Consider the following 27,527-nt stretch of genomic DNA (forward strand, 5'->3'; position numbering starts at 1 on the left):
TTTTTAAATATTTTACTTTGTATGTATCGTTAGCTTTTAGAAATGTTTGAATGGTGCACTGACTGGCTGACATTTTACAATTTCGTTGTACATGGTTCATGTTACAATGACAATAAAGAAACTATTCTATTCTATTCTACCTGTCCCGCTGAGTTACTCCAGCATTTTGTGTCTATCTTTGGTTTAAACCAGCATCTGCAGTATCTCCCTACAATTGTATTGCTATTGTGTTCAGTATTAAGCCTTTGTAGGGCTCTGCATGTATCCACCACTACACTGCGGATAGGTACACTCCACAGCGCAAGTCGCCCATGTCCTTGAAGACCTGGACTTTCAATTACACTTTGCATTTGTGGTCCTGAGTGGGTCTCAACCCCAGTAAGGTAGCAAGAGACACCAACCTAATAACTGATCAATGTGAAACACCTTGTGTGTGGGACCTTCCCTCCCTGTCGCTGTACCTCCAGTTGCAATAAGGCTTCTGGTGCACTGCACAAGCCAGTTGGTCAAAGATCCCCCCCCCCCCCCCCTCTCTTTCCCAATGAATTATTAACTTTAGTTCACAGATCTCTCTCTGGGAAGGATATAATTGTACTCCAGAAATTGTCCACAGTTCGTTCACTTGTATTCCAGGAAGCCAACTATCCCAATGGCCTTTTCACCTCAAATATTTATCTTCTTTTCTTCGTACCTTACGGACTGACAGCTCCCCTCCCCAACCCACTCCTCATCCCTGAACAGAAAATCAATGAGGAAGGGGCTGTTACTAGGTTACCGCCATGTTGTGTTGCAAGCATCAGCTCTGAAGATTGCCTTCCAATTAAATCTTTCAGTGTCAAGGAAGGAACCACTTGGCTCAAAGGGCTCACTCACATTCCTCAGATCTAATGGGTACAATGAATCTGGCATCAACACCACATGCGATGACTGGGAGCTTGTGTTCGCATTTGGCCGCCGATTTGCTTGCCAGTAACAAAACAGTATAGTGAATGGATTTACAAGGACTGTTTTGCTTCATGTGTGTGCCGGGGGTTCCGAAAGTGTGGAATAAGCGACAGCCAACTTGTAATTGCAAGTTGTCCTAACTCCAATAACCCCAAACACAAATGTGTCATTTTATGCACTAATTCCAACCTCTAAATTGCTCCACTGGTTGCAAGGTAAACTGTAGAACATTTAGCCTATTTTGTTTAGTTTAGTTTAATTCAGAGATTCTGCGTGGAAACAGGCCCTTCGGCTCACCGAGTCCGCACCGCCCACGTTCCCCATACACTAGGGACACTTTTACAATTTTACCGAACCCAATTAACCTACAAACCTGTACGTCCTTGGAGTGTGGGAGGAAACTGGAGCACACGTAAAAAATTCACGTGGTCACAAGGCAAAAGTACAATCAAGAATCTGTCAATCTGCACCTTTAAAATACCCAAAGATAGACACAAAATGCTGGAGTAACTCAGCAGGACAGGCAGCATCTCTGGAGAGAAGGAATTGGTGACGTTTCAGGTCGAGACCCTTCTTCAGACTGAACTAAATACCCAATGACGTGGCCTCCACAACAGTCTTTTCCTTTAAAGGTTTTCCAGTTAAGGTAAGTTTATTATTGTCACGTGAGCTACAATGAGCTTTGTTTTGCATGCTATCCAATCAGCTCAGAGTGACATAAGTACAAGTCAACTCAAATATAATATATAAAGCAACGAGGAGAGATGGAGTTCAGCATGTAGTTTTCAACATTGTCACACTTTGTAGTAAATAGGAAGCAACCTTTTCACTTTCTCTTATGAGCGAGCTTTCACACTTCACACGCAAAACAGTAAATTAACTCAACTTTAGAGCAATTAAGTATTAAACAGTGGAATATAATGGATGAGGTTTATGTCATCTTCCAAAAGGCTCTAGGTAAGAGATTGATAAGAGGTCAGCATTGATGTAATGCTGGAGGGCCCGTCCCAATTGGGCGTCATTTGCGCATCAAGCAGGTGGCGCGCAAAGATTTTGTGAATCCCAAATTCCTGAGGCGCCACGCGCGACCGTGCATCACTGCCTACGCCACCACGTGCGCGTCGTGCGTCATGACGCGTAAATGATGTCGCGTAAATGACGTCCAAGTGGGATAGGCGTCTGAGGCTCTGCAAGGCACTGGTCAGACCGCATTTGGAGTATTGTCAGCAATTTTGGGCCCCATATCCGAGGAAGGAAGTGCTGCCGCTGGAGAGGGGCCAGAGGAGGTTTACGAGAATAACCCCAGTGGGTTAGCATATGATGAGCGTCTGACGGCATTGGGCCTCTGGAGGTCATAGCCTCAGAATTAAAGGATGTTCCTTTTGGAAGGGGATGGAGGAATATCTTTAGTTGGAGGGTGGTGAATCTGTGGAATTCATTGCCACAGCAGGCTGTGGAGGCCAAGTCAATGGATATTTTTAAGGCAGAGATAGATAGACTTGTGCTCCAATCACATGAACTTATGAGCTTGTTGAAACTTATTACCTGGTGGGTAGCAGAAGACAATGTTGAAAGAGTAGATAAATGATTGAATTGTAGGAAGTAGCCGGACGCAACTCAATAGCATCTACATTGAAGCCACACATTCCAGCACCATCTTTTCTCTTCTGGCAATTCTCGGCCAATTATTCTGCCTCTCCTTTAGACGGACCTTTTGTAATATGCTACTATTTTTATCACCCTCTCTCATCTGGTGTCATCACTCTTATCGTTATTCAATCTCTGAAAAAGTCAACTTGGCTTGATTCGCAGCTGCTGGAAATCTGGAACAAGAACAGAAAATGTTGGACGAATTTTCCAAATCGTCTGGCATATGTGGAAAGTGCCACTGTCATTGTTTCAGGTTTGTGATACTTTTTCAGTTCTGAAGACCCGAAACGTTGACTCTTTCTGCAGATGCTGCCCAATCTGTCGAGCTTATCCAGCATTTTCTTATTTTGTTATTTAATCAGCCCTGCCGGCTACTTTTTTTTTTTTAATGACAGACTTTTGCTCTCTCCTGCACTCTCCCTGCTCTGCAGTTAAAAACTTGATTAATCTCTCACTATTCCCAAGTAAATGTTAAGGTTAATTGAGCTTGGCGGAGCAATTATTATTGGCCAGGACACCAAGTGGGTCTTCCTCTGCTCGTCTTTAAAGTACTGCCACAGAATCATTAACATCCAGCTGAAAGGTCAACCACAGCCTCAGCTTAAGAAATCAAAACTCAGCCAGCAGCAAATCCTGCAAATGTGGAATAAAAGTAAAAGTGCTGAGTACACACAGCAGATCACACATCAGTTATCGGAAGAGAAACAGAGTTAACCGAGCAGGTCTTCCAAAATCGGAAACGTTAATTCTGTTTCTCTTTCCCCGGGTAGATTTGAAATGTTAACTAAGATGCTCTGACCTGCAAAGTGCTTCCAACATTTTCTAGTTCAACCTCAGTTTAGGAAGGGACTCAAAATACAGGTCACTGCAGCGCAGCACTCCCTCAGAACAGCACCGAGTGCGTCACTTCAGAATGCTTGCTCTGGAGTAGTGTGTGCATTTCTGGGGAGGCTTTGGAGGGGATGGGGAGGCTTTGGAGGGGGACCAGGCCTCCCGTGGGGGCTATGGGTGAGTGGTACAATATTGCGTTGGGGGAATGGGTTGCGTTGGGGGGTCAGGTCTCCCGTGTGACAGGGCCCCAACGGGTCCCACTTGGTCTCGTAGCATATTAAATGAATAGATGCAAAGATAAGAGACAGTCAGAGTCTTTTTCCAGGGTAAAAATGTCAAACACCACATGGCACAGGTTTAAAGAGAGAGGGGAAATGTTTAAAGGGTATTACGATGAAAGTCATTATTTTTAAAGCAGGGATTGGTAGTTGCTTGGGGAGGTGGCGGAAACAGGTATGATCTAGACAGGCACATTAACAGCAGGTAATGGGGGATATAGACCATGTGCAAGCAGATGGAATTAGTTTATTTAGGTTTCACTTCGTCTGTCCTTATCTGACATCCTTTTGTCTCTTTTTCAGCTCCAAACTGTCATTTACTCCACCAACCAAACCTCCCTCACCAGTATCCACCTATCACCTGTGTAGGAAGGAACTGCAGATGCTGGTTTAAACTGTAGATACAAAATGCCGGAGTAACTCAGTGGGACAGGCAGCATCTCTGGAGAGAAGGAATGGGTGACATTTCGGGTCGAGATCTTTCTTCAGACTAGAAGCAGGTTCCAGCATTTGAAGTGTCTCGTGAATTATTTAATCGGGCACCATGGCTGGCACAGACACTGCGGGCCAAAGGGCCTGTTCCTGTGTTGTACTGTTTGTTCTACACTCTATGAAGGGGAGTAGAAACACACACTTGAGTCACAGGCAGGGTCCCAACTGCAGGCCAACCCTGACAACAAGGGCGATTCTTTAGAGTCACGGTGGAGTGGGTTGTCTGAAGGAGTCTGCCAAAGAGTTGGCCGGGTGGTGGAGGGCTCTACCCGAGCCGGCTGCCTGCCCCTTTTCCGGGGATACGTCCGTGCCCGGGTGCGGATGGAAAGGGAATACGCCCTGTCTACGGGAACCCTGAGGGAGTTCCGGGGCCGCTGGGCACCGAGGGGGGTTGAATGTATCCTTGACAAGGATTGTAATATAATTGTTTAGCAGTTGCTTAGCATATTTGTTCGTCTTGTATTATGGTGGTGTTTTGTTTTATTGTATTGTCAATACTATTTTAATATTTGAATAAATATTTTTGATTATAAAAAAAAAAAAAAAAAAAAAAAAAAAAAGAGTTGGCCGGTGAAAAGAGCAGTGGTTCCCACGGCTGTTGCACGAGATGACAGCTGCTTGAAGACAGATGCTGGTTGTTTACCATGGTATCACTGAACTTACAAGCTGCATATCTGTGCCAAGGGACCACCTGCTTTAAGGAGGTACTGAGTAACACAACGTGGTTCTGGCCTCGTAATGCTTTGAGAACAACAAGCAGCCCCAGCTTCAATATCTTGGCAACCCTTAATTCTTAATATCCCCTGCGGATGTCCTTTTGACATAGAAACATAGAAAATAAATGCAGGAGTAGGCTAATCGACCCATCAAGCCAGCACCATCACTAAATATGATCATGGCTGATCATCCAAAATCAGTACCCCATTCCTGTTTTTTCCCCCATATCCCTTGATTCTGTTAGCCCCAAGAGCTAAATCTAACTCTCTTGAAAACATCCAGTGAATTGACCTCCAATGCCTTCTGTGGCAGACAATTCCACAGATTTACCACTCTCTGGGTGAAAAGGTTTTTCCTCATCTCAGTCCTAAATGACCTACCCCTTATTCTTAAACTGTGACCTCTGGTTCTGAACTCCCCCAACATCGGGAACATTTTTCCTGCATCTAGCCTGTCCAATGCCTTAAGAATGTTATATGTTTCTATAAGATATGAAGAGAGGCAACAGCTGGAGCGAGGACTGATGGTGAGGCAATGCTTGCAAGTTATAAATACATGGATGAGAGCAATAGCCGCATTGAGCCGATCAATCAGGCCCGCTGAGTGACAAACAGGAAGGAAACTCCACACATTGCTCACCGGTTAAACCATCCGCTGAAATAAACCCTCCGCAAATCCTCCTCGTAAATGCCCATCAATCAATCAGCGGGAAATGGATCCGGAGCAAGGACTGCGGACTCCGAAGGATTCAACAGTATTCCCAGGGAATGTCTTTCACTTTGACTGTCGGAACCGCGGGTACGATAGCACGGAGGGATATTATAAGCACAAGGTTACTGTAGCAGCTGACATTAGCGCGCAAACACTTCGCAACTCAGGATGCAATTTGATCCCTGGTGCTCACACACTCGAGGATGGTCATGGCACTGAGGGAGGCCATTCAGCCCTTACTGCCCATGCCAGGCTGTTGAGATTAGCCCCAAGTTCCAGCTCCCAGTCTTCAATCTTATAACTCTGGGGTGGCATTGCTGCCTTTCGGCACCTGAGACCCGGGTTCCATCCTGACCACGGGTGCTGTATGTACGGAGTTTGTACGCTTGCCCCGAGTCTGCTTGGGTTTTCTCTGGGTGCTCTGGTATCCTCCCGAACTCCAAAGACGTGCAGGTTTGTAGGTTATTTGGCTTTGGTAAGTTTGTATAAAAATTGTCCCTTGTGTGTAGGCTAGTGTTAGCGTACAGGGTGATCACTGGATGGCGTGGACTTGGTGGGCCGAAGGACCCGTTTCCATGCTGTATCTCTAAACTAAAGTCTAAATTTACAGCACACAGTGCCGGTACAGTAAACACTCATTTTTACGAACCTCTTTATGATGCATTTTGGTTATAGGAGATGGACCCACCAACCTTCACCACCAGACTGGGCTGCCGACACCACCCTGGCCCACACCGTCTTCCGATCCACGCCTGCCGCGGCCACCACAGACACCGCCAGCCCTCACCTGCACTCCAGCCGCTCGCAGGCCGCAACCATTGACTCCGCCAATCCTCGCCTCTCCCCCAGCTACCAGCAGGCTGGGGCTGTCAACTCACCTGGATACCAGGCCCAGTTCCAGACTGAGAGCCTGAAGAAGCCAAAAACGTCACCCACCCGTGTTTTCCAGAGATGCTGCCTGACCTGCTGAGTTACACCAGCACTTTGCCTCCTTTGGTGTAATAACCAGCATCTGCAGTTGTCTGTTTCTACTACATACAATGATAATCCCTTAATGGATAATCGGTATTAGTGGACACCACTCCCCTCCTCCACCCTGCCATGGTCCATTATAACAAGAGTTTACTGTACTGATATTCAGTACTTTACCATACTGATAATGTAAAATTTGCCGATAGTTTCTGCCTCCAGCAGCCTTTCAGGCCCTGAGCTCTAAACCCCTGTGGACATTTTTCCTCAGCTTCCCTCCGATTCGTCACCAATCAATGGCGGACTGGCCAGGGTGTCAGCTTGCCCGATGGCAAGTGGGCCCCTGATGAAGTGATAGCAAGTGATGGCAAGTGGGCCCCTGTTAAATGATAGCATTGTAGTTGTGGGTGGGCCCCTTTTGTCTCATGGCAACCAATATCTTTAGACCCAGTCCGTCACTGTCACCAATTACTGTAAATCAGTACCTCCTGGTTAGCATTCTTTGTCTGACACAAATACTGGATCACATTGAAACGAAAGACATACCTGGTTTAATGCTGAATGGGCTGAATGATGTGTGCAGTGAGGTGCAGTAAATGAGCCGAGTGGAGAAACTCCAGCTGACTGCGATATCAACAGACCATCAAACCTCAGTGTTCTGCTCCGTTAACCTGCAATCCTGCCCTGGTAATAGGGAAGGTGGTGCTCAATTCCATCGCTCTGGGAAATGCATGGCTTCTATGCACTCTGTCCAGGTCACTCACACTTCAGTTTAATCTTACCTCAGCCTCCTCTCCTCCAAAAGTATATAAGTCTCCTCCAAGATGTAGAAGTGTGAAAACGCACCCCACCAGATCCAGGGACAGTTCCTTCCCAGCTGTTATCAGGCAACAGAATCATCCTACCTCAACTAGACAGCAGTGCTGAAGTACTATCTACCTCTGATGTCCCTCGTTCTATCCTTGACCGGACTTTGCTGGCTTTACCTTGCACTAAATGTTATTCCCTTATCATGTATCTGTACACTATAAATTGATTGATTCTAATCTTGTATTGTCTTTCTGCTGCCTGGTTAGCACACTACAAAAAGCCTTTCACTGTACCTATAAACGTGACAATAAACTAAACTGAAACTGCACCGGGGCTCGGCACCGGGGCTGTGGCGGCGGCGGCGGCAGCGGCGGAGGCCCGGCTCGGCCCTGGAGTTGTAGCGGGGGCGGCGGCAGCAGCGGAGACCCGGCTCGGCACCGAAGCTGTGGCGGCGGCAGCGGCAGCGGCGGCGGCGGAGACCCGACTCGGCCCTGGAGTTGTGGCGGAGGCAGCAACAGCAGCGGAGTTTGAACCGTCGCCTCGGCGCAGAGGGAGAACAAAGGGGGAAGAGACAGAGACTTTAAGATTTTTGCCTTCCACCACAGTGAGGAGGTGTTTGGTGAACTCACTGTGGTGGATGTTAAATTTGTGTTGATTGTGTGTTTTTGCCATTTTTAAATTATATGTATGACTGCAGGGAAACAAAATTTCGTTCAGACCGAAAGGTCTGAATGACAATAAACCGAATCTAATCTAATCTAATCTAATCTAATCTAATCAACTGAAACAAAAGGTAAAATCACAGCCCAGTTTTTATCAACCTTTCCTTACAACATCACCCTATCCCTATTCTCCAGAGATGCTGCCAGACCCGCTGAGTTACTCCAGCATTTTGTGTCTCTCCTTTGTAAACCAGCATCTGAAGTTCATTGTTTCCACATTTCCTCATAGTTAAACCACTCGAGCAAACATAAAGGGCCTGTCCCACTTGCCGATTTTTTTGGCGACTGCCGGCGTCATTGACTGACATATCAGGGTCGCTGAAAGATTTTGAACAATTCAAAATCCAGAGGCGACAAAAAAAAATGTTGCGACACTTGAAACGCCGCGCATCAATACGTCATCATGCCGCAACTTTTTCGGTGACCTGATATGTCAGTCAATGATGCCGTTAGTCGCCGAAAAAAATCTGCGTGGGACAGGCCCTTAAATCCCTTCTCGTCTTTACAGAGAACAAAGGAAAAGAAAAACATAAAACTGAGAGCAATCACACTTAATCGTTCTTCAACCCTCTTCCCTTCATGAGGTCCCGCTGACTATGTTTCTAGTGATCGCATACAATTCTCCAATTGCTACGCTCCTCTCTCTCTCTCTCTCTCAAATAATCTAACTGTTTGTTATACCAAACCCTGAACAGCATGAGCATTCTTACAAAATGCACATCTTGAGTGTGGAACGTCTGCCCTATACTCCATCGCCAGGTTTACCAGTTTCCATCATTTCCCTTAAATAAATAAAAACAAAACATTCCCTGGGATGTCCAAAACATGGAGGCGTAACATGGAAACAGGCCCTTCAGCCAAACGCATCCATGCTGATCAAAATGTCTACCTGACTGCATTTGGCCTACATCCCTTTAACCTTTTCTCTCCGCGTTCATCTCCAAATGGTTTTTAAAAACAGATGTGATTGGAGCCTCAATGCCTTCCGCATCCGTGCCGACCAGCGATCCCCATACACTGGTCCACTCACTAAGGGACAGTTCACAGAAGCCAATTAAACTACAAACTTGTATGGCTTCAGAATGTGGAAGGAAACCGGATCACCCGGAGAAAACACATGCAGTTACATGGAGACAGCACCCGTAGTCAAGATCGAACCCGGGTCTCTGGTGCTGCAAGGCAGCAACTTTACCGCTCCGCCACCGTGCTGCCCTCCCCTCCCTATCGCCCAGACGGCAGTGTTCAGCCTAGCAGTGATAATGTAAAACAATGTAAATATGAAACAAGATTCAAGGTCAGATGCCCTTGCAAACTCAGACAGGGCGAGGCTCTTCAAACGGGAACGTTACAGGACTGGAACAATGCCCCAAGCTAAAGGGCTGCTGCGGGCTACAACTAGCTCTTGCAATGCTCTGTTGCAGGCAAGGTCACACAAGCCCCAACTTCTTCCAGAATTAAAGTTCCAACTTGCTCACACTGCTGTGAGTAAACACAGGAATTAAATGATTGAATCAAGTGAGTTCATGGGAATACTGTGCTTTGATTTTCCATTCATTTGATTTCCCAAGAGCAGCAATAGGATAGACAATCAGATAATCCGTTTGAGTGCGGTTGGTTGAGGGTGAAACACTGGCCATGCCACTGGGGAGAGCTCCCTTGCTCAACGTGTGGAATCCCGCACACCCATCGGAAGAGCTCAGTTTACCAGCTCTGCTCAAGGCAGCACCGCTGATAGAGCATCTCTCCTCAATACTGCCGTGGCTGGCTAGTCCAGCCTTCCATCAGTCGAGGAGGAATATCTTCAATCAGAGGGTGGTGAATCTGTGAGATTCATTGCCACAGAAGACTGTAGAGGCCAAGTCAATGGATATTTTTAAGGCAGAGTTTGGCAGAGTCTTGATTAGCAAGGGTGTCAGGGGTTATGGGGAGCAGGCAGGAGAATGGGGTCGAGAGGGAAAGATAGATCAACTATGATAGAATGGCAGTTGACTTGAAAGGCCGAATGGTCTAATTCTGCTCCTGGAACTTATGAATCCGAGCAAGTTTGGGCCGAAGGGCCTGTTCTTATGCTTTACTGCTCCGTGTTCTATGAATTACCTTCGGGAATATTTTGCTGCATTAAGATGCTAGGTACAGTCAAGCTATCCCTGCAACAACCCTTCATCCTAGATCTTTACTGAAGATACATTACCGAAGACCTGGTGCCAACCTGCAACTTCCCTGCCTTTATTACGGTTTATTGTTGACTCCGTTTCACCAAGCCAGCCACTGAAAATATATCTTTGTGGGAACTAGGTTGAAATCTCCTTATGTCGGCAGGGAGTGACACATCTGAGGGATTAGTTCTCTTTGACTGGGTATCAATGCTCCAACACTCCTGAACCCCCTCGCCCACAGTCAGCAGGCTTCCTTCACCACACAAAGTCTCTCTTTGATCATTCTTAGGTAAATAACGTTCTTTTTTTTTGGGAGGGGTGGTTGTGGAGTTGTGGAAGGGCAGGAGAAAGGCTGTGTCGTCGAAATAGTGAGCAACAAAGGATCTGAAGTAAATGTACTTAGCTATTTGAGGGCTATTGACAGGTATTCTTAGAGATCATATTACAAAATATTAGGCCAATTAATTAACCGGTACTCTGCTCTCATACAGAACCTCCCTCAAACACAGTCAGGTCATAGCTGGGAGTTTATTCCACAGTTGTCAGGTTGCATTAGAACACTGGTAACCATGGCAATTGTGTTCTCTCTCTAAAACAGGGCTGCGGAAAGGTTATCACACTTAAAAAATATCCTAATCTCCTTACAGGAATGAAAACTGAATTCCCCCTCCTCCTTTCCAATCTCTCTCACAATAAATCAGTCCTTGGCCAAATCTATTTTCTTGTTATTTAGGTTTTAAATTGCCTATTCATAAAGTAATGTTTTCTCTTGAAATTAGCCCTTTGAATGATGGACGAACTGAGGGCGATGAGGAACTGGCGCAGAAGAGGAGATGAGGCCTGGGGCAGATCAGCCGTGATCGTATTGAATAGTATAGCAGAAATGAGAGGTCTACTTCTGCTACTAGTTTCTTACATACATGGGGTTTTTTATAGTACGAGGACAGGCGAGATGGTGGCGCAGTGGTAGAGTTGCTGCCTTACAGCGCCAGAGACCTGGGTTCGATCCTGACTATAGATGCTGCGCTTAGGAATTTGAACGTTCTTCCCAGTGACCTGCATCGGTTTACTCCGAGATCTCCAGTTACCCCCCCACACTCGTACAATATTGGAGGTTAATTGGCTTCATTAAAAAAAAAAAGGTAAATTGTCCCTAATGTGTGTAGAATAGTGCAGGGATCGCTGGTCGGTGCAGACTTTAGTGGGCCGAAGGGCCTGTTTCCGCGCTGTATCTCTAATATAAACAAAGGGAGTACTCAGTTTTTGAACTGGAAGAATTAATGTAAAAATAACACCGAGAATAAAGGTCTGCATTTAGATGAAGCTATTTATGATCTTTGGATATCCCCACATCTGTTGACTGGTTATCACGCAACAAAAGCTTTCCACTCTATCTCGGTCCACGTGACAATAAAATGAACTATCCCTGTTGGGCTCTGCACTCAATAAAGCACTTTCCAAAAGAGGTCACAGATAATATTTACAGGAAGACCATTCATGATACAGGACAGCACAGGAATGGGCCCTTCACCCAGTGATTGTGCCAAACATTATGCTAAGTTGCACTCATCTCATCTGCTTGTACATGATCCATATGCCACCATCTCTGCACTTCCATGTGCCTATCTAACTTTTTTTTAGTGGTACTATTGTATGTGCCTCCACCGCCACCCCTTGCAATGCGTTCCAGGCCCCCACTACTCTGTGTATAAAAAGTTGCCCTGCATATCTCCATTAAACTTTTCCCCTCTCACCTTATTCCTATGTCCTCTAACGTTGGACATTTCCACACCGAAAAAAAAGTTCTGGTTGTCGACTCTATCTATGCCTCTCAGCTGTACTTCTATCAGGTCTCCCCTCTACCCATCGTGTCTGTGCTAATAAAAAAAAGTAAAAACAGGCTAGGAAAATAGGGTGACACGGTGGCGTAGCGGTAGAGTTGCTGCCTTACAGCGCCAGTGGACCGGATTCGATCCCGACTATGGGTGCTGCCTGTATGGAGTTTGTATGTTCCCCCGTGACCGCGTGGGTTTTCTCCGAGATCTTCGGTTTCCTCGCGCACTCCAAAGACGTGTAGGCTTGTAGGTAAATTTCCCTAGTGTGTGTAGGGTAGTGTTAATGCGCTGGGATTGCTGGTCAGTGCAAACTCGGTGAGCTGAAGTGTCTGTTTCCGCGCTATATCTCAAAACTAAACTAAACCTAATCCCACCTTCCCATTCAATCCTGCATGTCAGGGCTCTTCAAATACACATGCAAGTGCTGTTTAAATACAAGACTTTGTGCCAGACAGTGAGGTCAGACTCCTTCCACCCACTGGAAGAAGAATATTCTCATTCATCCTTTCCCAAAATGGTATCCATCTACGACCTCTGGCTTGTTGTGTTATTGCATTTATGGGCCTGTTAAGCTGCAGCAGGTATGAATTTCATTTGTTCCGTTCCTGGTGCATATGAGAATTTAATACCCTTGACCTTCTGGAAGAGACCTGGAATATACTGCCAGAGAGAATATTGAAATAAAGTCCTTGACAGCATTTAAGACATCCTTAGACAAGCATCTAAATCACCCAAGCATAACAGGCTAGAAACCAAACGCAGGAAAATGGGATGAATACAGATGCCCATTGGTCAGCTTGATGGTGGTGGGCCAAATGACCGGTTTCCATGTTGCATGACCCTATGACACCTTCTTTACTCTGATTGGGCCCTACATGATTTTCGACACTTCATTCATTGTTGTAATTATAGAAGATTTTAAAAAAAATATAGAAGGGGAAAAAAAAAATTGGCATTGGGAAAATGACCAATTACTTTCTTTAAGTGAAGGATCAATATTAGCCAGAATACCAATTAGAATTCTCCTGCTCTTCCTTCCAGAACATTTTTTATTACATCCAGCCGAGGCGATGAAACGTCTCATCGTTAAGAGATCATCACTCCCAGATATAGTGCTGAGCATCTCACCCTATATTATGCACGCCAACTCTGGGACGCAAAGGACAAATAGTGCCATGTAGCTGAAATGGACCTGATCAATGCTATATCTGGAGTGATGATATCTTTAAAGAGGAGTGGTTAAACTGAGACCCTTCTTGATGTTCATATGGGGATGACTGGGGAATGAATACCAGGTTGAAATAAACATGGCAATGCATGGTCTGACCACTTCTCGAAGCCCCAATGCTAGGTCAGATAGGGGAAGCTTTAAGCCCCTGTCCCACTGTATGAGGTAATTCAAGAGTTCTCCCCAGTTTTCCCCTGATTCGAACTCGGCGAATGTCTGTAGCAGGTTCCGTAGGAGTTCGTGGATGTCTCACAGCGGCTCGTAATGCTATTAGTAGGTATAAAAAGTAACAATTTTTTTCATCGCGAGTATTTTTTTTTGAAAAAACATCACGAGTTACCGGATGTCCCGAGTAGCTACCGTTAGCATTATGAGCCGCTACGAGACATCCACGAACTCCTACGGACATTCTCCGTGTTCGAATCAGTCAAAAACTCGGGAGAACTATTGAATTACCTCGTACAGTGGGACAGGGGCTTTACCCCATACACAATCTCACTAAATGTGGGACCCTTGTGCAGCAGCAGGTTAGTCATGGGGAATCACATGATTTTAAATAGACTTGTAACAGGACAAAGAATGTTCTGAGTATGTGTAGAAAGGAACTGCAGATACTGGTTAACACTGAAGATAGACCCAAAATGCAGGATAACTCAGTGGGTCAGGCAACATCCTTGGAGAAAAAGAATAGGTGACTTTTCAGCTCGAGACGTCTGAAAAACGTCTGAAGGGTCTCGACCCGAAACGTCACCTATTCTTTTTCTCCAGAGATACTGCCTAACCCGCTGAGTTACTCCAGTATTGTGTGTCGAACTGCCTGAGTAATTGGGGAACCACAAAGACCCAAGGTGATGAACACTCCAATGTCTTCAAGAATTTGCCTTTGTTTTAATGATATGAGCAAAAGAAAACAACTCAGACATACATTTCTTGTTGCCATTTCATCAACAAAAGTAGAAAGCACCCAGACTGATTTCATCGCCATTTCTGAACAAATCACTACCTGCCTCAAATCCCAGTGATACACGCAGCAAATCATGCACCAGCAAGTTCTTTTTCTCCAGCGATTAGATGAGTGTAACTGGTTAGGATTACAGAGGGTCGATAAGATGAAATATTGCTGATACTCTCAAGGATGTAATTGGCTAAATTGATCCAGGTCTGACGTTGCCAGCCAGGGTCACCACAGATCGGATGATCACAGCAAGTTCTGACCTGGTGAAATCCCGGGATATTGATACACCCGTGCACCTCTGATAGCATCAGCCAGGATCTGTCACTCTTTATAATATGCTGAAGTTGGAGCAGTATCTCATTTCATTTAATTCCGGCAGACAGAGAAATTAAAAAAAAAAATTTAAAAAAATCACAGGCAATGGTCCAAAATTTATTGTAACCAGTGACGGAATGGCATCAGTCCAACATGACCACACCCAGTTCACCTCTGTTGTAAAGCAAAGTAAGCCCTTGCAAAAATAATCTGCCATTTTGTGGAGGAAGGAACTGCAGATGCTGGTTTAAACCGAAGATAGACACAAAATGCTGGAGTAACTCAACGGGACAGGCAGCATCTGTGGAGAGAAGGAATGGGTGACGTTTCGGATTGAAACCCTTCTTCAGACTAAGATTCGGGGCAAAGGAAATGGGAGATGTGGACGGGGATGTACATCTAGCTGCCATTTTGGGTGATGTGGTATGACCTACGAGGCAAATTCCTGAGGTCAGGTCTGGGATGGCTGGGGGGGGGGGGGGGGTGGGAGGCACCACAGGCACAGGAATTTTAACCCCAAATGCCGACCTTTCATGAAACTATATTGAGGATCAGTCTGATCTGAATGAACAGCTATTCACAAAGAAGGATGAAGGACTGGTCAAGCCAGAAAACAGATTCAAACCCTGGTATCGTGTGTAGAAGTTGGGACAGTACAACCGTACAAGACGTTGGTGATTTGTGAGGATGTTATGAGGACTCCAGGATCAGAGCTAGAAAGGTTGGGCAGGCTAGGATTTTATTTCATGGAGCGAAGGGGGCGGGGGGTGTGTGTCCTATAGAGGTGTATAAAACTGTTAGGGGAATAGAATGGGTGAATGCACAGAGTCTTTTACCTAGGGTGGAGGAATCAAAAACATGACATGAAAGGTTTAAGGTGAGAGGGGAAAGAGTTAATAGGAACATGAGGAGCAACGTTTTCACTCAAAAGGTGATGGAACAGGCTGCCAGAGGAGGTAGTTGAGGCAGGTACTGTGTGACTCTATGGCTGAATGAGAAAAAACAGATTAATTGTTGAGACAGGTAGAGAAAGGAGAGGATAGAAAGGTTAAATTAACAGGGAGAAAAGAACAAATAAATGAAATGCACCTATTAAAAGCTGAAGGTATGCTGTTTGCAAGTCTATAATTACAAGCAACCCCAAGGGGTACAAGATCTGCAGTGGGTATTGTATGCATCCACTGTACAGGGCACAGGATCGTTGTGCTGAATTAGTAATAAGCCTAATGGCGCAACCCTATATCTCTAACACTTACTGTAAAAAACAAAGATAGACACAAAACGCTGGAGTAACTCAGCGGGTCAGGCAGCATCTATGGAGAGAGAGGATGGGTCCCTTCTTTTATCTTTGGTATAAACCAGCATCTGCAGTTCTTTGTTTCTACATACTGTGAAAAAAACTCTTGCCGTGTAGAATGCAATCTCCATACAGCAATGAAAACTGGGGTGCCTTGCCGTTAGTTAAGTTTTCGAAATACAGCACGGAAACAGGCCTATCGGCCCACCTAGTCTGTACCGACAAACGATCCCACACACTATCCTACACGAGGGACAATTTATATTTATACCAAGCCAATTAACATACAAACTCGATCGCCCTTGGAGTAAATTACTTTGGCAGCACATTCTGGCATTGCATCCTTTCAGGCAGGTGCAGTGATAATGGCAATGTAGGAACCCCAGTCTCATGCAAGCAATCCACTGTAGACCAAACACAGCAGTGCTGGCCAATAATGCCACATGATATCACATTTCTGTCCAACAATGAGCTTCAGAAGTACATTACACAGAAACCCATTGTTCCAGGATGTAATGTAAATTGGTGTTCTCTGGACTTCGCCAACATCTGCTCCTCCACCACCCACCTACAGTCAGTCACCTGTATGAAAGGCCAGTGCTTTCTCTCTCACGCACCAGGTACATTGATTCAGAATGGTGATATATTAGCAATGGTAGGAAATCATTCCAGCCATGACCCGAGCCCAAATTCCCACAGCTGGACCTCTCAGCTGATCACAGGGCAGCACGGTGGTGCAGCGGTAGAGTTGCTTCCTCACAGCGCCGGAGCTCACGGGTTAGTAGATTCCGACTACGGGTGCTGGCTGCACGGCCTCCCCGTGACCGCGTGGGTTTCCTCCCACACTCCAAAGACATACAGGTTTGTAGGTTAATTGGCTTGGTGTAAGTGTAATTCGTCCCTAGTGTTTGTAGGATAGTGTCAATGAGCAGGGATCACTGGTCGGTGCGGATGCGGTGGGCTGAAGGGCCTGCTTCCGCACTGTATCTCTAAACTAAACTGTCAACTCAGACACAAGTAAACCTTCGCAATGTTGCAGTCTCATTTGCCACATCTTCAATCCTGACCCTCTCCCGCCCCCGCAATTATGTTTCACAACAGAGGCCTTCACAGCTTTAAATCACCATTCTGACACTACTTTCAAATAAAACTTGTAAAATCTGTCATGGTCATTTCTAAAGGTCCTTGTCTACATCTTATACCCAGAGCAACCCTGACATCATCCTGTCAGGGGCATTCCCTTTGCCCACCCACCCTCTCTGCAAGGTTACATTTCCTCTTTCCCCTGTTCCAATGAAGGGTCCATGACGTGCAACATTAACTCTGCTCATCTTTCCACAGAAGCTGCCCGACCTGTTGAGCGTTTTCCAGCATGTTGCCGTTTTAATTTCAGGTTTCCAACATCTATGTTTAGCTTTTCAGTTGCGTAATCTAATATCGTGCCTGTGGCTCCCTCGAGAGACGTTGCCTTATTACAGCAAGCATCAAGGATCAGGCCTCCTGCCTCTGTAGCACCTTTCCTCACAGCTCTAGAATGGGGAAATAAAGGATCACACCACAGGAAGGCTTGGGTAGAGTGGATGTGGAGATGATGTATCCACCAGTGGGAGAATCTAGGACCAGTGGTCATAGCTCAGATGTAAAGATTTTAGGAAGGAGATGAGGAGAAATTTCTATAGTCAGAGGGCGGTGAATCTGTGGAATTCTTTGCCACAGAAGGCTGCGGAGGCAAAGTCAATGGATATTTTTAAGGCATAGATAGATTCTTGATTAGTACGGGTGTCAGGGGTTATGGGGAGAAGGCAGGAGAATGGGATTAGGAGATAGAGATAGATCAGCTATGATTGAAAGGCAGAGTAGACAATGGGCCAAATGGCCTAATTCTACTCCTATCACATGACCTGGGACCATGGGCAAGGAAGGGGCACATTCTACAAGGATGGGTAAGAGGCAAAGAGAGGCAAACTCTTCCAACGGGGTCAGTGCCTTCTTGGGCGCGCCAGAGAGAGCACCAGAGGGAGCCGAGTGGGACGGGGGGGGAATGCCCTCCCTCGCTGAATGCCAATGTTTTTGCAGCCTTGCTTCAGTTTAGTTTAGTTTATTGTCACGTGTACCGAGGTACAGTGAAAAGCTTTTGTCGCCTGCTAACCAGTCAACGGAAAGACTATACACGATTACAATCGAGTCATCCACAGTGTACAGATACAGGATAATGGGACTAACGTTTAGTGCAAGATAAATTCCAGTGAAGTCCAAATAAAGATAGTCTGAGGATCTTCAATGAGGTAGATGATAGCTCAGGACCATGCTCTAGTTGTTGATAGGATGGTGGGAGTGCCCAAGTCAGATTTACCAACACTGATGAGTTTTAGATGGGCCCCCACTTTAGACCTTCGATACATAGAGGGCCAGAGGCAGCTAGAGAAAGCTCCAGTCAACAACCAAGCAGAAATGCCTGCACTACTCTCACAGTAGGGATCAGGAGCAGCCTCACCAAGACAGCATCAGGACTCTCTCAGTTTCTCAGCTAGGATTTGCCACAAGTGATGCTTTGCTTGGTAGCTGCCAAAAGCACTTTGGGGTGTGGTATTTCCCAACCCATTTGTGGTTTGGCAGCGAATGGCAGAACTCTGCCTTTGCCTGAAGGAGAGATGTACCCGACCTTTTAGATAACATTTAGTTTGTACCTTCACCATTGTTAGTTGTTTAGCTAAAGCATGGAAACTGATTCTTTGGCCCACAGAGTCCCCACCGACCAGTGATCCTCGCACATTAACACAATCTTATCTACACACACCAGAGACATTTTACATGTATATCAAGCCAATTACAGTACAAACCTGTACGTCTTTGGAATGTGGGAGGAAACCGAAGAAATCTGAGAAAACCCACGCGATCACGGGGAGAACGTACAAACTCCGTACAGACAATGCCCGTAGTCGGGGTCGAACCAGAGACTCCGGCGCTGCAAGCACTATAAGGCAGCAACTCTACCGCTGCGCCACCGTGACCCCCAGTTACAAATTATTATTTTTTTGTATGTCAGTCACAATCCAGGCCAACATGGCGGGACATCCCAATCAAGACTAACTTCGGGCATGACACAGGTCTTGGTTTCATCGAGATGAACAAGCTGGACTCTAGGCAGAGCAAGTGCACACTAATTTCCCACACAAAGAAATTCAGACTTACGTATGCAAGTTCATAATGTAAATTCACTCAGAAATGTTTTACAAAATCAGCCTGCACGTTTATTTTTACCTAGAAAAGCCATTTCACAGACAATTTGTATCTAATGACTCGATATACAGCAGATCCCATACTCTGCCATGTTAAATTGACACAAAATGCTGGAGTAACCCAGCGGGTCAGGCAGCATCTCTGAAGAAGATGAGTAGGGTGACATTTTAGGTCAGACAGAAAGTAGAGGTGGGGCTTTCAGTCTGAAGAAGGGTTCCGTCCCGAAACGTCACCCACTTCTTGTCTCCAGAGATGCTGCCTGACCCACTGAGTTACTCCAGCATTTTGTGTCTATCTTCAGTGTAAACCAGCATCTGCAGTTCCTTCATACACACTCACTGCTAACTAAAAGGGGAGTCAGTCTACCCCATGACAGAAGGAGAAAGGGGAGTTGTGCAGTTTGATAGTCACAGGGAAAAAGGAGCTCCTGGGGCATCTTGGTGGAACCAGTCGGTTGCTGAAAGTGCTCCTCAGGTTGACCAGTGTGTCATGATGGGAGTGAGCTGTATTGGCCAAGATGCTCCGCAGTTTAAGGAGCATCCTCCCCTCTTAAGACAACCTCCTATTGATCCAACAATCCAACACCCTGCAGTGCCCAGACCCCCTTGCCCTCCATTATACCCATACGTCCTACCCACTGCCCTCTACGTTTCATTTATGCCTTCTGTTACACCCGTACATCCTACCCACTGGCCTCTATGTCCCTACTGCCCTCCATTACACTGTGCGGTGCCCTGATCCCATTTCCCTCCATTATATCCTCCATACATCCCATCTACTGCCCTCCATGCATCCCACCTACTGCCCTCTGTATATCCCATCCACTGCCCTCCTTTAAACCTATACACCGCCCCCCCCCCATTCCCCTCCATTACACCTGCACTTCCATCGCTGCACCTCCCTCCGTACATCCCACCCACACTGCCTTCCATGACACCAGGTAGCAATGTTACAAAATTTTAAGATTTTAAAAATCAAGTCTGCAATTTATCCCATCAGATAAAGCATAAAACGTTTAATTTGACAAAATGTAAATCTTTTCTTAAGAAATGGATAGATGTTTAGATCTAGTAATTGAATTTTGTAATTAGCTACAATTGGGTAACTAATTATATGCTTTAATTTCAGGTCATCCAAGTAAGATTGTTTCATATTTGTTTCAGAATGCTTCAATCTATAATAACTGAAAATTTCTTTCAGTTCTTTTAATTTTTAAGAAAGTTATGGGCATTTGACTGTCCTCGATCACAGCTTTTGTGTTAATGGAAAAGCAATAGGGAACAAGATGCTAATTTCCGACTATGAAAATGGCCATAACTTTTTTAATGCTGAAGATATGAAAGTGAATTAGGTGTCAAATTAAACTTCTTTTTATGCTTTATCTGATGGGATAAATTGCAGACTTGATTTTTTAAATCTCAAAATGTTGTAACATTGCTACACCAGGTGTGCAACCCATCCACGACCCCTCCATTCCACCCTGTGTCCCATTGTACCTCAGTGCCAAGTAATGTGCATGGCTCTACCACTCTGGACTACGGCTTTTACAAATTGCCTGGGAGTTTAGTGTGCAGAATGACATTGATACCTTTGGCGATACTGGGCACGGGGAAGCTACTGACCATTTTCTGCATGTTGGCTGCAGGAGGCTGCACTTTGCTCCTCAGGCGGTTGTGATGGGCCAGGATGGTAAAGCGCTCTTTGGGCGCCAACTCTGAAACGAGAAAGTGACAAAAGTATAAAAATGCAAATGCGAGCCGTGCTCTGACATCTCCATGGTTACGGAATGTGTCTCAAAGGGTCTAATTCTGCGCCAGGGATTTGTACCAGACACTGATTAACCGCAACTCTCCGTTCACTTGTCTTAAGCGCTTCAAATAAACCACGGGGGCATCAAGGTGATATTCAGACAATTTATGCTTCGAACCCCCTTTTTGTTTTGCATATTTTTCAATAAGATACTATTCAGCAGCATAATAGATGGAAGCGTTTGCAACCTGCAAAGTTTTGCACAAGCGAAATAAAGCAGAACTGCTCGCCAGAAATAAGAATAGGTCACTATGAAGCGGCGCAGATCTGCAACTCAACCCCTGTGCATGATCCGCGGGATGGGACTGCGGGACAGAGCGGCTGACCTTACCTTTCTGATCCCAGCTGAAGCTCCCTTGTCCCGCCGCCGCTGCGGCCACCGCCAGGCCGGCGAGAAGCACCGGCAACACCGCTAGAAGTTTCATCTGGTCCGAGTGGAATTTGCAGAGCGCTACCGTTTGACACAGCTGTCTCTCTCGACTGGTGAGGCAAAGCAAGGGAGCGGTGAACCAAAGAGAGAGTGAGAGAGGGAGGGGGAGACAAGCAGAACCCAGTCACTACAACCAACCCCCCTGGTTACTACACGCACCGCCAACCACACACAACTACTCTCAAGGCATTGACCCGACGACAGGGGCGCACACTGTATTCTCCAGTGAAAGATGCACCAGGCACAACGTGACTATCCAGGCACAGGGAGTCATCAAACATTGCGACGGATAATAACTGCAAACAAGGACTAGTTAAAATATAGCACTGTGTAATCCATGGATAAATTACAGCACGTTATTAATTGCAGACAGGTAGAATTAAGGCACTAAACCATCAAACATTTGCAAATCGGTGATTAGAATGCACCGTGCAATAATTGCAACCGGAATTGTTAAAACAGTGCACCAAGTAATAATCGCATCCAGGGTCTAGGCAGATATCGCGGCATTAATTGTAAGCGGGTTGTTAAGACACGCCGTGTAATAATTGCAAACTAGGTGTGGTGGGACCATATCTGTGCATCATATAATGAGTGCGGGTAGGAAATACAGTTTATACTATACTTCCATTGCTAACAATTAAGTATTTAAACATTATACCGTGTAATAATGGTAAACGATCTACACCATGCAACAGCGGTATCCGTGGAGCATATCGACACGATGATGCCATGAATTAATTGTAACAGTTGATAATTTAGATATTGTATCATGCATGCCTTGTGCGGGTGTGAATATCATTGATCTGTTTCAGGACATGATAATATAACACTCTTGACTCTTGTAAACAGGTAGTATTCAGACATCACGCCAGGTAATGTGGCATCTGGTTTTACTGTACCCATTACACGCTGTTGTAACTATTGGTTTTAATTTTTCTACTGTCCACTGGATTTGGGGAAGGTTCCATTGGATTACAAATATAACTTCTTTATTCAAATACGGAGGGAAGCAGGAAGCAGTAAACTAAAAGTCAGACGCTTAGCATCTGTCGTAGGAGAAAATGCAGAAAATTGATCTGAGATAAGTTGCAACAGATCATTTGTAAGAGTTTGCTTAAGATATGCCATTTCAATTCATACGTCATAAGACCATTTGGCTCATTGAGTCTACTCCAACATTTGATCATGGCAGATCTATCATTCCCTCTCAACCCCATTATCCTGCCTTCTCCCCATAACCTTTGACACCCTTTCTGATCAAGAACCTGACAATCTCTGCTTCAATCTCCAATGACTTGGCCTCCGCAAACATCTGTGGTAATTAATTCATGTCATAGAAGGAGAATTAGGCCATTTGGCCCATCAAGTCTACTGTGTCAACAAATCATTGCTGATCCATCCTTGCCTCTCAACCCCATTCTCATACCTTATCTCCATAACCCCTGACATCCTTATTAATCAAGAATATGTTAATCTCTGCCGTAAAAATATCCATCAATGGCTTCCACAGGTATCTGTGGCAACGAATTCCACAGATTCACCACTCTCTGACTAAAGAAATTCCTCATTTCCTTCCTAAAGGAACGTCCTTTAATTCAGAGATGATGACCTCTGGTTTTGGACTCTCCCACTAGTGAAAACATTCTGTCCACATCCACTCTGAAGAAGGGTCTCGACCCGAAACGTCAACCATTCCTTCTCTCCAGAGATGCTGCCTGTGCCACTGAGTTACTCCAGCATTTTGTGTCTACCTTCCACTATTCAAGTCTTTCACTAATCGGTAAGTTTCATTGAGATCCCCCTTCTACACTCCAGCGAGTACAGGCTCGGTGCCGTCAAAAGTTCATACATTAACAATCATCCCCAGGATCATTCTCGTAAACCTCCTCCGGACCCTTTCCATCGCCAGAACATCCCTCCAAAGATATGGGGCCAAAAACTGCCTGCAATACTCCAAATGCGGTCTGACCAGTGCCTCATGAAGCCTCAATGTTACATAATTTGCGGTGAATAAAGGGGATCCAGTAGATGTACTATCCTGGGATATCCAGAAAGCATCTGGTAAAGTGCCATATAAAAGGTTATTGGGGAAGTTAATACCTCGTGGAGCAGGAGATAATGTATTAATGTGGTTGGAAAACAAGGAGGTTGACAGGAATCCAATAGTGGGTTTAATGGGTCTTCTTTTCACTGGCAGAATGTAATGAGTGGTGGGCCAGTAATGGTCAGTGTAGGAACCTCAATTTCTTTCGAACTGGATGCCAGCATCAAAGAGATGGCTGCTAACTATTCTCATGACATAAAGATAAGTTTGTTATGATCAGGAAATAGGAAGTTACAAAGGGGACAAGTTAAGCGAGTGGCCAAAGATCTGGCAAATAGGGAGTACAATGGGGAAAAATGTTCAAGTGTCGAATTTGGCAGGAAAAATAATCAAGCACCACATTTTTACGGTGAGAAATTGTAGCGCCAATAAACAAAATGATATTCTTCCTAACATGATTTACAAAAGGTTAGTAATGCAGATACTACAAATGATCAAGAAAGATAATGGAATGTTATTGTTTTATTAAAGGAAGAATACAAAAGGAGGGAGATTATGCTTGTGTTATCTAGGACGGCAGTGAGACCACATTTGGAATGCAGTGCCCAGTATTGATCTCCTTATTTGAGGAAGGATGTGTTGTATACAGTTTGGAGAAGGATCAATAGACTGCATTGACCTGATTACCACTATAGAGAAGATAGACACAAAATGCTGGAGTAACTCAGTGGGACAGGCAGTATCTCTGGAGAGAAGGAATGGGTGATCTTTCGGTTTGAGTATCAACTTGTGTCGAATAAAATATTCTCAGCCAAGGTTTAGTGCAACTTAAGATAGACAGAAAATGCTGGAGTAACTCGGCAGGACAGTCAGCATCTCTGGATAGAAAAAATGGGTGACGTTTTGGGTCGAGACCCTTCTTCAGTTGTCTCGACCTGAAATGTCACCCATTCCTTCTCTCCCAAGTTGCTGCCTGTCCTGCTGAATTACTCCAGCATTTTGTGTCTATCTTTGGTGTGAACCAGCATCTACAGTTCCTTCCTACATATTTAGTGGAAGTTAATCTTTGCTATCATTCAAATTACGTAAATATGCATGCAGACCACTGACTTTTAATAATTTAATAACATTTGATTTATTGTTTCAGCTTTTCACCTCTTATACTAAAGCACAAGACTCATGGTGGGACTCTTGTGTGATCCGTGTGGCAGAGTGAATATATTGGCCAGATTCACTCTGCTGGTAGGGGAGCAGCTGGTAGAACTCCTCTCACCATGCTTGTTCTTGGCCTGTTTCTCCTGATGTCTTGGACCTTCCTTTAATATGATCTTTCTTTCAATTTTCAAAGGGAAACCGTTGTTCTTAATCTCACCAAGGTTCTCACAACTCTTCCTCATCTTCTTTCGTGTGGCGTGCACAGCCTAAAGTTGTAGGACAACTTGTTCTATTTGATCTTCTGTTTGTGCACGTCGAGTTGATTGCATTAGTCGAAACAGGGCGGACCACGTGAAGGTTGCAATCTTCCACCCCCTCACAACTCTGGTCAATCGTTTCAAGTTGTAATTTTTTTCTAATAATTTTAGAAAATCCTTTTTATCCTTACTAGGCTGGGAAGTTTCAAATTGTGATGTTGCCTGTTTGTATTTTCCCTCCCATCATATAATTCTCATCATATGAACTTTGCAAAGAGGCTGTACCCAGTCATTTATTTTTAAACACTGCATTCTACACTTGGAAGAAGCCCTTGTGTACCAGTAACAAGCTTGATGACACCAATGCATGGCAATTGTTGAGTTAGATTTTGTGGTCATTAGTGAAGGAAAATCTTAGGGATGTTTTAAACGTGAAGTGACTTGTTTATTTGAGAACCTTTGAAAGCCGCACCCTCAGCAGGGAACCCATTGTCTTTCTAAATTACTTTAGGGGGATTTGGGCAAGGCCAACATTAATCGTCCACCTCTAATTGTCTATGGGAATAGAACCACTTCTAGAACCACTGCAGTCCTGCTGGTGAAGGTACTTTCAGTGTCATGTAGGGTGGAAGGGTTCCAGGACTTCGGTCCAGAGACAATGAAGGGCAAGTAATACATTTCACAAGTTCACAAGTTATATTTTCACACAAAGGGTGGTTGGTGTATGGAACAAGCTGCCAGAGGAGGTAGTTGAGGCTGGGATTATCCTAACGTTTAAGAAACAGTTAGACAAGTACATGGATAGGATATGTTTGGAGGGATATGGACCAAGCGCAGGCAGGTGTAGCTGGGACATGTTGGCCGGTGTGGGCAAGTTGGGCCGCTATTTCCACACTGCATCACTCTATGACTCTATAGGTCCAGAATTAGGCCATTTGGCCCATCGAGTCTACTCTGCCATTTAATCATGGCTGTTCTCTGCCTCCTAATCCAATTTCCTTCCTTCTCCCCATAACCCTAAACATTTCCACTGACTTGGCCTCCACACCCCCTCTGTGGCAATGAATTCCAGAGATTAACTCCTCCTCATCTCCTTTCTAAAAGAGAGCCCTTTAATTCTGAGGATATGACCTCTGGTCCTAGACTCTCCCACCAGTGGAAACATCCTTTCCACATCCACTCTATCTATGCCTTTCATCACTCTGTAAGTTTCAATTAGGTCCCCCCTCAACCTTCTAAACTCCAGCGAGTACTAGCCCAGTGCTGTCAAACGCTCATCTTATGCTAACCCACTCACTCCTGGAATCATTCTGGTAAACCTCCTCTGGACCTTCTCCAGAGCCAGCACATCCATCCTCCGATATGGGGCTCAAATTTGCTCACAGTGCTCCAAATACGGCTTGACGAGTGCCTTATAGAGCCTCAGCTTTCCAAGATGGGATGGTGAGCCACGTGACAGTAAATCAGGGCCAGCAACAGGTGAACAGATTACCTCAAGCTGGGTGGTTCACAGTCTGAAGAAGGGTTTCGGCCCGAAACATTGCCTATATCCTTTGCTCCTGTAGATGCTGCCGTACCCGCTGAGTTTCTCCAGCAATTTTGTCTACCTGTGGTTCACAGATAGCTTGATTGTTGGTGTGTTTGTAGAAGCTACCTAAAATCAGAGAATTTAAAGTTCATACCGCTGGGTTGCCATCTATCCAAGTGAAATAAGGCGCACTGTTCCTCCAGTTTGCATGTGGCCTAGATCTGGCAATGGAGGAGGCCCAGAACAGAAATGTCAGTATGGGGAGTTAAAATGGTCAGCAACTGGGAGATCCAGCAGACTTTTGTGGACTGAGAATCAGTCTTCTGGACACTGGATAATGCTGCTGGTTCAAGAATAGCTTCTGCCATGATGAATGAAGGGATTCTTAGGGGCTCAGGGGGGATCTGAGCAGGTCTTATAGAGAAAAATATCCACAGGAGGGATGTTCTTAGTGTGAAGGAGCCCCATCAATCCTCCAGGGATACAGGTAGGCTCGCCTGGCAATAGGATGCAGTCCAAGGAATTCTCAGCCTTAAATGTGGATTGAGGAAATAGTGAGATTATGGAGAGCTGGGGCAGCACAATGGTAGAGTCTGTTTCCACACTGTATCTCTAAACTCCAAAGTCTAAATACTGCCACAATGGGTGTTGTTCCTAAAAAGAGATGTTAAATGGAGGTTCACGCAGGTGGACATCGAACATGCATATCGTTATTTTGAAGAGTTAATCTGGCCAACCTTTATCTCAACCAGCATTTCTAACAGATGATTCTTCCTTTATTGCTTTGCTGGCCGTAACCTGCCATTTCCAGAATACAGTAGGTGCTGCTTTCTAGAAAAGTGCAGTTGTTAGAACAAATCTAATTATTTTTAAGTAACTCCTTTCAAGAAATTGGATATATTTGATAGAATAGATTGTGAGTGGTTCACTGACAGAGGAAATATAGTAACTTTATCCCAAACGTGATGCTGTTTTGTTTATCAGCCTCTTTACGACAGTACGGCATACTTACAGCATTGAAGTAGCAGTAATCGGCCACTAGGTACCGCTGACATCTGGAGTTGTTGGTGAAAATTGTACATTCAAAGCATTGCAGGAAGGGAGTAAAGGATACAAAGTTGGCATGTGTCTTGGGGTGCATGGGTATGTG

The 27,527-nt window shown here is 45.2% G+C and overlaps 1 protein-coding gene across 1 annotated transcript in view; it reads right to left on the reverse strand.

Moving 5' to 3' along the window:
- The window catches only part of LOC116976835 (C-type lectin domain family 18 member A-like), a 50,428-nt gene extending 28,811 nt beyond the window's left edge, over positions 1-21,617 (reverse strand). The window contains exons 1-2 of the mRNA XM_033026806.1: positions 21,292-21,617; positions 20,774-20,865 (exon numbers count right to left, since the gene is read on the reverse strand). Of these exons, the coding sequence (XP_032882697.1) occupies positions 20,774-20,865; positions 21,292-21,385 (186 nt within the window). The 5' untranslated portion in view covers positions 21,386-21,617. The remainder of the gene's footprint in view (positions 1-20,773; positions 20,866-21,291) is intronic.
- Between the last annotated feature and the right edge of the window lie 5,910 nt (positions 21,618-27,527).

The sequence above is a fragment of the Amblyraja radiata genome, chromosome 9 (genome assembly GCF_010909765.2).
Source record: "Amblyraja radiata isolate CabotCenter1 chromosome 9, sAmbRad1.1.pri, whole genome shotgun sequence".
In the NCBI taxonomy this organism is placed as follows: domain Eukaryota; kingdom Metazoa; phylum Chordata; class Chondrichthyes; order Rajiformes; family Rajidae; genus Amblyraja; species Amblyraja radiata.